The sequence below is a fragment of the Entelurus aequoreus genome, linkage group LG08, assembly GCF_033978785.1.
Source record: "Entelurus aequoreus isolate RoL-2023_Sb linkage group LG08, RoL_Eaeq_v1.1, whole genome shotgun sequence".
NCBI classification, from domain to species: Eukaryota; Metazoa; Chordata; class Actinopteri; order Syngnathiformes; family Syngnathidae; genus Entelurus; species Entelurus aequoreus.
In genome coordinates, this window is record NC_084738.1 from 78,112,866 (window position 1) to 78,127,461 (window position 14,596).

At 36.6% G+C, this 14,596-nt stretch overlaps 1 protein-coding gene across 1 annotated transcript in view; it reads left to right on the top strand.

Annotated features, from left to right (window-relative positions):
- Positions 1–14,017, top strand: part of LOC133656451 (peripheral myelin protein 22-like) — a 24,058-nt gene extending 10,041 nt beyond the window's left edge. Inside the window, exons 3-4 of the mRNA XM_062057531.1 lie at positions 1–48; positions 12,646–14,017. The exon at positions 1–48 is cut by the window's left edge and continues 93 nt beyond it. Coding sequence (XP_061913515.1) covers positions 1–48; positions 12,646–12,806 — 209 coding nt within the window. The 3' untranslated portion in view covers positions 12,807–14,017. The remainder of the gene's footprint in view (positions 49–12,645) is intronic.
- The last annotated feature ends 579 nt before the right edge of the window (positions 14,018–14,596 follow it).

The following is a 14,596-nucleotide window of genomic DNA, read 5'->3' on the forward strand; positions in this document are numbered from 1 at the left end:
AGAAGGGCGGCCGCTTCTTCGTCACCGGAACCTTCCAGATCCTCGCCAGTGAGTACCCCCGTGCGATGTTGTCACGGCAGACTTAGCGTGTCGCGTCCGAGGAACACGTTCACCCCCCGTTTGGCAGAAAAAAGATCGCCTCAGAATCGAACACACTGGACCCACTTCCGGTTAACTTTCGGTTTCGGTTCCTGCCGAGGCGAGGCAACCTAAGTGGACAAAAGCCTGAGAGACGGGCGACCGTTTTAGGGACGGCTTGACATGTTTACGTGTGTTACGTTGCAATGTTTGCTGTAACATCGTCTCATGTTGCAATGTTTCCGGTTACGACGTTTCGTATTGCGTTTAATGCGACGACATTTCGTGTTACGATGTTTCATGTTTTGACATTTCGTGTTACAGTGTTTGCTGTTACATCGTCTTATGTTGCAATGTTTCCGGTTACGACGTTTCGTATTGCATTTAATGCGACGACATTTCGTGTTACGATGTTTCATGTTTTGACATTTCGTGTTGCAGTGTTTGCTGTTACATCGTCTCATGTTGCAATGTTTCCGGTTACGACGTTTCGTATTGCGTTTAATGCGACGACATTTCGTGTTACGATGTTTCATGTTTTGACATTTCGTGTTACAGTGTTTGCTGTTACATCGTCTCATGTTACAATGTTTCCGGTTACAACGTTTCGTATTGCGTTTAATGCGACGACATTTCGTGTTACGATGTTTCGTGTTTTGACATTTCGTGTTACAGTGTTTGCTGTTACATCGTCTCGTGTTACAATGTTTCCGGTTACGTATTACGTTTATTGTGATGACATTTTGTGTTACGATGATTCGTGCAACAATTTTGCGTGTTACAAAGTTTTGTGTTACATTTGCCGTTATGACGTTTTATGTTACAATAATTTGTGTTGTGACTTTTCGTGTTACGATGTTTCATGTTTTGACAATTCGTGTTACAGTGTTTGCTGTTACATCGTCTCGTGTTACAATGTTTCCGGTTACGTATTGCGTTTAATGTGACGACATTTTGTGTTACGATGATTCGTGCAACAATTTTACATGTTACAAAGTTTCGTGTTACATTTGCCCTTATGACGTTTTGTGTTACAATCATTTGTGTTATGACGTTTCGTGTTAAAATGTTTCATGTTTTGACAATTCGTGTTGCAGTGTTTGCTGTTACATTGTCTCATGTTACAATGTTTCGGGTTACGTATTGCGTTTAATGTGACGACATTTTGTGTTACGATGTTGCGTGCAACAATTTTACGTGTTACAAAGTTTCGTGTTACATTTGCCCTTATGACGTTTTGTGTTACATTAATTTGTGTTATGACGTTTCGTGTTACGATGTTTCATGTTTTGACAATTCGTGTTACAGTGTTTGCTGTTACATCGTCTCGTGTTACAATGTTTCCGGTTACGTGTTACGTTTAATGTGACGACATTTTGTGTTACGATGATTCGTGCAACAATTTTACGTGTTACAAAGTTTCGTGTTACATTTGCCCTTATGATGTTTTGTGTTACAATAATTTGTGTTATGACGTTTCGTGTTACGATGTTTCATGTTTTGACAATTCGTGTTACAGTGTTTGCTGTTACATCGTCTCATGTTACAATGTTTCGGGTTACGTATTGCGTTTAATGTGACGACGTTTTGTGTTACGATGTTGCGTGCAACAATTTTACATGCTACAAAGTTTCGTGTTACATTTGCCCTTATGAGGTTTTGTGTTACAATAATTTGTGTTATGACGTTTCGTGTTACGATGTTTCATGTTTTGACATTTCGTGTTACAGTGTTTGCTGTTAAATCGTCTCGTGTTACAATGTTTCCGGTTACGTATTGCGTTTAATGTGACGACATTTTGTGTTACCATGATTCGTGCAACAATTTTACGTGTTACAAAGTTTCGTGTTACATTTGCCCTTATGACGTTTTGTGTTACAATAATTTGTGTTATGACGTTTCGTGTTACGATGTTTCATGTTTTGACAATTCGTGTTGCAGTGTTTGCTGTTACATTGTCTCATGTTACAATGTTTCGGGTTATGTATTACAATTAATATGACGACATTTTGTGTTACAATGTTTCGTGCAACAATTTTACGGGTTACAACGTTTCATGTTACATTTGCCGTTATGGCGTTTTATGTTACAATAATTTGTGTTATGACGTTCCGTGTTACGATGTTTCATGTTTTGACATTTCGTGTTACAGTGTTTGCTGTTATCTTTCGTGTTACAATGTTCCGTGTTACAATGTTTAATGTGACTACATTTTGTGTTACGATGTTTCATGCAACAACTTTACGTGTTAGGTTTCGTGTTACATTTGCTGTTATGACGTTTGATGTTACAATAATTTGTGCTATGACGTTTTGCGTTACGATGTTTCATGTTTTGACATTTTGTGTTACAGTGTTTGCTCTTATCTTTCGTGTCACAATGTTCCGTGTTACAATTTTTAATGTTACGATGTTTTGTGTTTTGAAATGTTATGTTGCGATGTTTCATGTTACGACGTTCCGTGTTACAATGTTTAATGTTATGATGTTTCATGTTACAGTGTTTTGTATTATAATAATTTGTGTTACGTTTCGACGTTTCATGTTACAATGTTCTTTGTCATGTCCTGTTAAGTTCTGTGTTACAGTGCTTGATGTTATGAAGTTTCATGTCACAATGTTATGTGTTACAACGTTTCATGTTACGACGTTTCGTGTTCAAACATTTCGGGTTACAAAATTTCGTATTGCGTTTAATGTGACAACTTTTTGTGTTACAATGTTTCGTGCAACAATTTTACGTGTTACAATGTTTCGTGTTACATTTGCCGTTATGACGTTTTATGTTACAATAATTTGTGTTATGATGTTTCGCGTTACAATGTTTAATGTTTTGACATTTCGTGTTACAGTGTTTGCTGTTGATTTTCATGTTACAGTGTTCTGTGTTACAATGTTTAATGTTACACTATTTTGTGCTACGTTTCGTGTTTTGAAATGTTATGTTACGATGTTTCATCTTACGACGTTTTGTGTTACAGTGTTTAATGTTTTGTGTTATAATAATTTGCGTTACGTTTCGACGTTTCATGTTACAATGTTCTTTGTCATGTCATGTTAAAGTCAGTGTTACAGTGCTTAATGTTATGAAGTTTCATGTTACAATGTTCTGTGTTACAACGTTTAATGTTACGACGTTTCGTGTTCAGACATTTCGTGTTCAGACATTTCGTGTTCAGACATTTCGTGTTACGACGTTTCATGTTGACGATTCGGGTTAAGACATTTCATGTCACGACGTTTCGTGTTACGACATTTCATATTACAATGTTTCATGTTTCGACATTTAGTGTTAAAATGTGCCATGGTATGATAATTTGTGTCATGTTTCTATTGTTCGCGGTACAAACTTTGCAGTTAAATCGTCTCATGTTATAATGTTTCATGTTACGACCTTTCGTGGTAAGTGACGGGCGACCATTTTAGGGACTGCTTGACATGTTTACATGTGTTACGAGGTTTTGTGTTGCAATTTTTGCTGTTACATCGTCTCATGTTACAATGTTTCGGGTTACGTATTACGTTTAATGTGACGAAATTTTGTGTTACGATGTTTCGTGCAACAATTTGACGTGTTATGTTTTGTGTTACATTTGCTGTTATGACGTTTTGTGTTACATTTGCTGTTACGACGTTTTATGTTACAATAATTTGTGTTATGAAGTTTCGTGTTACGATGTTTCATGTTTTGACATTTCGTGTTACAGTGTTTGCTGTTACATCGTCCCATGTTACAATGTTTTGGGTTACGTACTACGTTTAATGTGACGACATTTTGTGTTACGATGTTTCGTGCAACAATTTTACGTATTACGTTTTGTGTTACATTTTCTGTTACGACATTTCATGTTACGACATTTCATGTTACAACGTTTTGTGTTACGACATTCCATGTTACGACATTTCATGTTTTGAAATTTCATGTTTTGACATTTCATGTTTTGGCATTTCGTATTAGAATGTTTCATGTTACGACATTTAGTGTTACAATGTGTCATGGTATGATAATGTGTGTTATGTTTCTATTTTTCGCGGTACAAACTTTGCAGTTAAATCGTCTCATGTTTTAATGTTTCATGTTACGACCTTTTGTGGTAAGTTCCGCGTTACAGTGCTTAATGTTATTATGTTTCATGTTACAATGTTTTGTGTTACCTTCAGTGTTACAATGTTCAATGTTAAAACGTTTCATGTTATGGTGTTTCATGTCACGACGTTTTGTGTTACCTTTCCAGTTTTGACATTTCGTGTTAGGACATTTTGTGTTAGGACTTTTCGTGCTAGGATGTTTCGTGCTAGGACGTTTGATGTTAGGACGTTTCGTGTTGCAACGTTTCGTGTTGCAACGTTTCGTGTTACGACGTTTCGTGTTGCAACGTTTCGTGTTACGACATTTCGTGTTTTGACATTTCTTGTTACAATGTTTCGTGTTACGTTCCGTGTTTTGATATTTCATGTTACAATGTTTCGTGTTACGTTTCGTGTTTTGACATTTCATGTTACAATGTTTCGTGTCACGTTTCGTGTCACGTTTCGTGTTACATTTCGTGTTACGTTTCGTGTTACGTTTCGTGTTACAGTGTTTAATGTTATGACGTTTCATGTTACAATGTTTTGTGTTATGATCATTTGTATTATGTTTTGACATTTCGTGTTAGGACATTTTGTGTTAGGACTTTTCGTGCTAGGATGTTTCGTGCTAGGACGTTTGATGTTAGGACGTTTCGTGTTGCAACGTTTCGTGTTGCAACGTTTCGTGTTACGACGTTTCGTGTTGCAACGTTTCGTGTTACGACATTTCGTGTTTTGACATTTCTTGTTACAATGTTTCGTGTTACGTTCCGTGTTTTGATATTTCATGTTACAATGTTTCGTGTTACGTTTCGTGTTTTGACATTTCATGTTACAATGTTTCGTGTCACGTTTCGTGTTACATTTCGTGTTACGTTTCGTGTTACGTTTCGTGTTACGTTTCGTGTTACAGTGTTTAATGTTATGACGTTTCATGTTACAATGTTTTGTGTTATGATCATTTGTATTATGTTTCGACTTTTCATGTTACAATGTTTGCTGTTACATCTTTTCATGTTTCAATATTTCTTGTCACATTTTGTGTTAAGTTCCATGTTACAGTCCTTAATGTTATGACGTTTCATGTTACAATGTTTATTTTACGACTTTCGTGTTCAGACATTTTGTGTTACGACAATTCATGTTTAGACATTTCGTGTTGCGATGTTTCATGTTACAACGTTTCGTGTTACAATGTTTAATGTTATGATAATTTGTGTCATGATGCTTATATTTTTCGCGTTACAATGTTCGCTATTAAATCGTTTCATGTTATGTTTCGTTTTACGACTTTTCGTCTTAAGGTCCTTGTTACAATGCTTGATGTTATTACACTTCATATTACAATGTTTAATGTTAAAACGTTTCTTGTTATGGCTTTTCATGTCACAACTTTCCGTGTTAGGTTTCCTGTTTTGGCATTTCGTGTTACAACGTTTGGTGTTACGTTTTTTACATTCCATATTACAATGCTTAGTGTTATAAAGTGTCATGTTACAATGTTTCGTCTTGCAATATTTCATGTTACACGGTTTCGTGTTACAACATTTCATGTTAGGACATTTCCTGTTACGGTGTTACATGTTACAACGTTTCGTGTCATGATGTTTTGTGTTACAATGTTTCATGATACAGCATTTTGTGTTACGACATTTCATGATACGACATTTCATGTTACGACATTTCATGTTACGTTTTGTGTTACTATGTTTAATGTTACGACATTTCGTGTTACGGCGTTTTGTGTTACGATGTTTAGTGCTATGAAATTTTGTGTTACAATGTTTCATGTTACGATGTTTTGTACAACAATGTTACATGTTTTGACATTTTGCGTTACATTTACTGGTATGACATTTAATGTGACAATAATTTGTGTTACGTTTCATTTTACAATGTTTCATGTTTTGACATTTCGTAGTGTTTGCTGTTATGTTTCGTGTTACAATGTTCCGCGTTACAATGTTTAATGTTACGACGTTTCATGTTACATTTTGTGTTTTGACATTTTGTGTTTTGACATTTCATGTTACAATGTTTCATGTTATGACGTTTCATGTTACAATGTTTCGTGTTATGATAATTTGTGTTACGTTTTGATACTACGTTTTACAATATTTGATGTTACATTGTTTCATGTTGCAATGTTTCTTGTCACATATCATGTTAAGTTCCGTGTTACAGTGCTTAATGTTATGAAGTTTTGTGTTCAGACATTTCGTGTTACAAATTTTCATGTGGACATTTTGGGTTACGTCACTTCATGTTACGAAGTTTCGTGTTACAGCATTTCATGTTACGACATTTCGTATTACGACATTTTCTGTTACAACATTTCCTGTTACGTCATTTCATGTTTTGACATTTTGTGTTACGATGTTTCATATTACAATGTTTCGTGTTACAATCTTTAATGTTATGACGTTTCAAGTTACAATTATGGTATGGTAATGTGTGTCATGTTTTGATTGTGGCTTGGGCAGCCCTTTGAGACACTCATGATTTAGGGCTATATAAGTAAAATGTGATTTATTGATTGATTGATTGATTTTTCACGTTACAATGTTTGCTTTTAAATCGTTTCATGTTATGTTTCATGTTACAACGTTTCGTGTTAAAAAGTTCTGTGTTACAGTGCTTAATGTTATTACATTTTATGTTACAATGTTTTTGTGCTACATTCCGTGTTGCAATGTTTAGTATTAGGAAGTTTCATGTTAAAATGTTTGCTGTTACATCGTTTCTTGTTACAATGTTTCTTGTCACGTTTCATGTTAAGTTCTGTGCTACAGTGCCTAATGTTATGAAGTTTCATGTTACAATGTTTAATGTTACGACATTTTGTGTTACGGCGTTACGGTGTTTTGTGTTACGGTGTTCCGTGTTACGGCATTTTGTGCTACGGCATTTCGTGTTACGATGTTTCGTGCTACGATGTTTCATGTTACAATGTTTTGTGCTACAATGTTACATTTTTCGACGTAACACTGTTACAATGTTTTGTGCTACAATGTTACGTGTTTCAACGTGACAATGTTACAATGTTCCGTGTAACAATATTTAATGTTATGACGTTTCATGTAACAATGTATCGTGTTGTGATCATTTATTTTGACGTTACGTTTTTCAATGTTTGCTGTTACATCGTTTCATGTTACAATGTTTCTTGTCATGTTTCATGTTTAATTCTGTGCTACAGTGCCTAACGTTATGAAGTTTCATGTTACAATGTTTAATGTTGCGACATTTCGTGTTACGGTGTTTTGTGTTACGGTGTTTCGTGTTATGACGTTTCGTGTTACAATGTTTAGTGCAATGGCATTTCGTGTTCCGATGTTTCATGTTACAATGTTTTGTGCTACAATGTTACGTGTTTCGACGTAACAATGTTACAGTGTTTTGTGCTACAATGTTATGTGTTTCGACGCAACAATGTTACAATGTTCTGTGTTACAACGTTTAATGTTACGACGTCTCATGTTACGTTTCGTGTTTTGACATTTCATGTTAAGAAGATTCATGTTACGACATGTCGTGTTACAATGTTGCATGTTATGACGTTTCATGTAACAATGTTTTGATCATTTAATTTGACGTTACGTTTTTCAATGTTATGAAGTTTTATGCAGCGATGTTTCATGTTATGATCATTTGTTTTGACGTTGTTTGCTGTTACATCGTTTCATGTTACAATGTTTCTTGTCACATTCCATGTTAAGTTCTGTGCTACAGTGCCTAATGTTACAAAGTTTCATGTTACAATGTTTCATGTTACGATGTTTAATGTTACGACCTTTCGTGTTCAGACATTTTTTGTTACGACGTTTCTTGTTACACAATGTTTAATGTTATGATGTTTCATGTAGCAATGTATCGTGTCATGATTGTTTACTTTGACGTTACGTTTTTCAGTGATGTGACGTTTCATGTAGCGATGTTTCGTGTTATGGTAATTTGTTTTGACGTTGTTTGCTGTTACATCGTTTCATGTTACAATGTTTCTTGTTGCGTTTCTTGTCGCGTTCCATGTTAAGTTATGTGCTACAGGGCCTAATGTTACGAAGTTTATGTTACAATGTTTAACATTACGACATTTCGTGTTCAGACATTTTGTGTTACGACGTTTCCTGTTACACAATGTTTAATGTTATGACGTTTCATGTAACAATGTTTTGTGTTATGATCATTTATTTTGACGTTACGTTTTTCAATGTTGTGACATTTCATGTAGCGATGCTTCGTGCTATGATCATTTGTTTTGACGTTGTTTGCTGTTACATCGTTTCATGTTACAATGTTTCTTGTCGCGTTCCACGTTAAGTTCTGTGCTACAGTGCCTAATGTTACGAAGTTTCATGTTACAATGTTACGACGTTTTGTGTTCAGACTTTGTGTTTCCTGTTACACAATGTTTAATGTTATGACGTTTAATGTTATGACGTTTCATGTAACAATGTTTCGTGTTATGGTCATTTGTTTTGACGTTATTTGCTGTTACATCATTTCATGTTACGATGTTTCATGTCGCGTTCCACGTTAAGTTCTGTGCTACAGTGCCTAATGTTACGAAGTGTCATGTTACAATGTTTAACGTCACAACGTTTCGTGTTCAGACATTTCGTGTCACGACATTTCCTGCTGACAATTCAGGTTACGACACTTCACGTTACGACGTTTCGATGTTTTGACATTACATATTTTGAGGGAAAGAACATATGACCATTACGGTGTTACGGTGTTTTGTGTTACGACGTTTAGTGTTACGGCATTTCGTGTTACGATGTTTCGAGCTACGATGTTTCATGTTACAATGTTTTGTGCTACAATGTTCCGTGTTTCGACGTAACAATGTCACAATGTTTTGTGCTACAACGTCCCGTGTTTCGACGTAACAATGTTACAATGTTCCGTGTTCCAACGTTTAATGTTACGACGTCTCATGTTACGTTTGGGGGTCATGTTACGACATGTCGTGTTACACACTGTTTAATGTTATGACGTTTCTCGTAACAATGTTTCGTGCTATGATCATTTATTTTGACATGACGTTTTTCCAATGTTGTGACGTTTCATGTTACGATCATTTGTGTTGACGTTGCTTGCTGTTACGTTGTTTCATGTTGCGATGTTTCTTGTCGCGTTCCACGTTATGTGCTACAGTGCCTAATGTTACAAAGTGTCATGTTACAATGTTTAATGTTACGACGTTTCGTGTTACATTTCGTGTTACGTTTCGTGTTACGTTTCGTGTTACGTTTCGTGTTACAGTGTTTAATGTTATGACGTTTCATGTTACAATGTTTTGTGTTATGATCATTTGTATTATGTTTCGACTTTTCATGTTACAATGTTTGCTGTTACATCTTTTCATGTTTCAATATTTCTTGTCACATTTTGTGTTAAGTTCCATGTTACAGTCCTTAATGTTATGACGTTTCATGTTACAATGTTTATTTTACGACTTTCGTGTTCAGACATTTTGTGTTACGACAATTCATGTTTAGACATTTCGTGTTGCGATGTTTCATGTTACAACGTTTCGTGTTACAATGTTTAATGTTATGATAATTTGTGTCATGATGCTTATATTTTTCGCGTTACAATGTTCGCTATTAAATCGTTTCATGTTATGTTTCGTTTTACGACTTTTCGTCTTAAGGTCCTTGTTACAATGCTTGATGTTATTACACTTCATATTACAATGTTTAATGTTAAAACGTTTCTTGTTATGGCTTTTCATGTCACAACTTTCCGTGTTAGGTTTCCTGTTTTGGCATTTCGTGTTACAACGTTTGGTGTTACGTTTTTTACATTCCATATTACAATGCTTAGTGTTATAAAGTGTCATGTTACAATGTTTCGTCTTGCAATATTTCATGTTACACTGTTTCGTGTTACAACATTTCATGTTAGGACATTTCCTGTTACGGTGTTACATGTTACAACGTTTCGTGTCATGATGTTTTGTGTTACAATGTTTCATGATACAGCATTTTGTGTTACGACATTTCATGATACGACATTTCATGTTACGACATTTCATGTTACGTTTTGTGTTACTATGTTTAATGTTACGACATTTCGTGTTACGGCGTTTTGTGTTACGATGTTTAGTGCTATGAAATTTTGTGTTACAATGTTTCATGTTACGATGTTTTGTACAACAATGTTACATGTTTTGACATTTTGCGTTACATTTACTGGTATGACATTTAATGTGACAATAATTTGTGTTACGTTTCATTTTACAATGTTTCATGTTTTGACATTTCGTAGTGTTTGCTGTTATGTTTCGTGTTACAATGTTCCGCGTTACAATGTTTAATGTTACGACGTTTCATGTTACATTTTGTGTTTTGACATTTTGTGTTTTGACATTTCATGTTACAATGTTTCATGTTATGACGTTTCATGTTACAATGTTTCGTGTTATGATAATTTGTGTTACGTTTTGATATTACGTTTTACAATATTTGATGTTACATTGTTTCATGTTGCAATGTTTCTTGTCACATATCATGTTAAGTTCCGTGTTACAGTGCTTAATGTTATGAAGTTTTGTGTTCAGACATTTCGTGTTACAACTTTTCATGTGGACATTTTGGGTTACGTCACTTCATGTTACGAAGTTTCGTGTTACAGCATTTCATGTTACGACATTTCGTATTACGACATTTTCTGTTACAACATTTCCTGTTACGTCATTTCATGTTTTGACATTTTGTGTTACGATGTTTCATATTACAATGTTTCGTGTTACAATCTTTAATGTTATGACGTTTCAAGTTACAATTATGGTATGGTAATGTGTGTCATGTTTTGATTGTGGCTTGGGCAGCCCTTTGAGACACTCATGATTTAGGGCTATATAAGTAAAATGTGATTGATTGATTGATTGATTGATTTTTCACGTTACAATGTTTGCTTTTAAATCGTTTCATGTTATGTTTCATGTTACAACGTTTCGTGTTAAAAAGTTCTGTGTTACAGTGCTTAATGTTATTACATTTTATGTTACAATGTTTTTGTGCTACATTCCGTGTTGCAATGTTTAGTATTAGGAAGTTTCATGTTAAAATGTTTGCTGTTACATCGTTTCTTGTTACAATGCTTCTTGTCACGTTTCATGTTAAGTTCTGTGCTACAGTGCCTAATGTTATGAAGTTTCATGTTACAATGTTTAATGTTACGACATTTTGTGTTACGGCGTTACGGTGTTTTGTGTTACGGTGTTCCGTGTTACGGCATTTTGTGCTACGGCATTTCGTGTTACGATGTTTCGTGCTACGATGTTTCATGTTACAATGTTTTGTGCTACAATGTTACATTTTTCGACGTAACACTGTTACAATGTTTTGTGCTACAATGTTACGTGTTTCAACGTGACAATGTTACAATGTTCCGTGTAACAATATTTAATGTTATGACGTTTCATGTAACAATGTATCGTGTTGTGATCATTTATTTTGACGTTACGTTTTTCAATGTTTGCTGTTACATCGTTTCATGTTACAATGTTTCTTGTCATGTTTCATGTTTAATTCTGTGCTACAGTGCCTAACGTTATGAAGTTTCATGTTACAATGTTTAATGTTGCGACATTTCGTGTTACGGTGTTTTGTGTTACGGTGTTTCGTGTTATGACGTTTCGTGTTACAATGTTTAGTGCAATGGCATTTCGTGTTCCGATGTTTCATGTTACAATGTTTTGTGCTACAATGTTACGTGTTTCGACGTAACAATGTTACAGTGTTTTGTGCTACAATGTTATGTGTTTCGACGCAACAATGTTACAATGTTCTGTGTTACAACGTTTAATGTTACGACGTCTCATGTTACGTTTCGTGTTTTGACATTTCATGTTAAGAAGATTCATGTTACGACATGTCGTGTTACAATGTTGCATGTTATGACGTTTCATGTAACAATGTTTTGATCATTTAATTTGACGTTACGTTTTTCAATGTTATGAAGTTTTATGCAGCGATGTTTCATGTTATGATCATTTGTTTTGACGTTGTTTGCTGTTACATCGTTTCATGTTACAATGTTTCTTGTCACATTCCATGTTAAGTTCTGTGCTACAGTGCCTAATGTTACAAAGTTTCATGTTACAATGTTTCATGTTACGATGTTTAATGTTTCTCGTAACAATGTTTCGTGCTATGATCATTTATTTTGACATGACGTTTTTCCAATGTTGTGACGTTTCATGTTACGATCATTTGTGTTGACGTTGCTTGCTGTTACGTTGTTTCATGTTGCGATGTTTCTTGTCGCGTTCCACGTTATGTGCTACAGTGCCTAATGTTACAAAGTGTCATGTTACAATGTTTAATGTTACGACGTTTCGTGTTACGACGTTTCGTGTTACGACGTTTCCTGCTGACAATTCGGTGTTTTGACATTCCATGTTTTGAGGGCAGGAACATATGACCAAATAAGGCAAACCGTATCGAAAAGTCCCGTTTTTTTTCTTTCTTTCTCTCCCTTCCAGGCTTGTTCGTGATGAGCGGCGCCATCATCTACACGGTGATGAGTCCGGACTGGGTGCCCGAGAAGGACGTCTTCGGCTACTCCTACATCCTGGCGTGGGTGGCCTTCCCCCTGGCGCTGATCAGCGGGCTCATCTACGTCATCCTGAGGAAGCGAGAATGAGCCGGCCCCCGCCTGAACCCTGGCCCCGCCCCCCATCCCCCCCCCCCGCCACGGTGACCACTCGCCAACGCCCAAAGCAACCATCACTGTCTGAAGATGTATATAGTATCTATGGTTTAAAACCTATTTATAATGTAACACTTTTACATACGTGTACATAGTTTTTGTGTTGCTCCGTCACGTCAGCTTCATTAAGTGCCTCAGCGTTTGTTTGTAACATCATTACAACTTTGTTTTTGTTTTTTTCTGCCAAAGGGATTAACCGAAATTAACCAAAAAGTGCATGTTACGTGAAAAAAAAAAAAAGAAAAAAAAAGAAGTTTGCGTTATTAAACAGACGAGTGTTAACACCCGCGTGTAGCTAGCATAGCATTGTTCCATTTCTTTTTACTCTCCGTCGTCTATTTTTTTTTTTCTTTTTCTATTTCTTCTTTTCAACAAACAACAAAAAAAAATGATGGTGCTACGATATTCTAAAAAATATGTATCATTCCTCTTCATGACTACCAAGGTTAAAGCTACGCTACGTTGGGTGTTCATGACAGCTAGCATAGAATGATTAATTACCACGCGTAACCCGCTTGGCAGCTTCCGTCTCGTTCTTTTGGTTTTTCCCACTTTGTGACCGCCGAAGAGTACGCCAAACATCTGCCTACTTGAACTTTGACCTGCTGCAGCCTGTACCCCCTCATACGTGTGTGCCGCCGGCGCTCCCCTGAACGGCATTAAACTATTAGCTAGCTAGCGCTGACGTATTTCTCGGACAAAAGAATAAAAAAGGGACTGAAGTATTTACTTGATGCATGCGGGATTTAAAAAAAAGATGCAGCCATGCACACACACACACACACACGCACACACAAACACACACACACACACACACACACACACACGCACGCACACACACACACTAGCAGGGCTATGAGGTGAAAATAAAAACTAATTTCCAACCACTCGCTTTGTATGAAATGTTCCCTGCAAGACGACGAGCACGAAGCCAGTAAAGTATGTTTTGAAGTGTGGACGTCACATGTGGTAGAGTCTCATGCATGTCGACGTGCGGGTCCAGTGGGAGGAGGTGCACTCTGATGACGACTGACCACCCCCCCCTCCACTTAGTTGCTGTGTGTTGTGTTGACTGAAGCATATTAGCACGCTGCTAACTGTGTTCAAGTGTACCCATTAAAGAGGACGTCTTTGACCACCAACAACGCCCTCCAGGGAGAATTGTTGCCGTCTTTTCCTCAAGAGTGACATTTTAATCATCTGAAAAATAAAAACAATTTAAATTGTGTTGCCAGCAAAAAAAAAAAAAAAAATGGTGTCATGAGCCTCCCCGCCACTAGATGGCAGCGTGCGTTTCATCAACAACATGTCAGAGCGTGGAGCGAGCGAACTTTGGTGAAGCAGTCGGAGCGTAGCACTGCGAGCCCGCGACGTTGAAAAAACATCTACGCATGTATCCAGGAAAATATGAAGAAGCTGCTGACGGTTGCGTTTAAAGGAGAAGCAGCAAAGTTAAAGTAGCAATGATTGTCACACACACACACTAAGTGTGGTGAAATTTGTCCTCTGCATTTTGACCCATCATCCTTGTTCACACCCTGGGAGGTGAGGGGAGCAGTGAGCAGGAGCGGTGGCCGCGCCCGGGGATCATTTTTGGTGATTTCACCCCCCAAATTCCAAGCCTTGATGCTGAGTGGCAAGCAGGGAGGTAATGGCTCCCATTTTAATAGTCTTTGGTATGACTCGGCCGGGGTTTCAACTCACAACCTACCCATCTCAGGCCA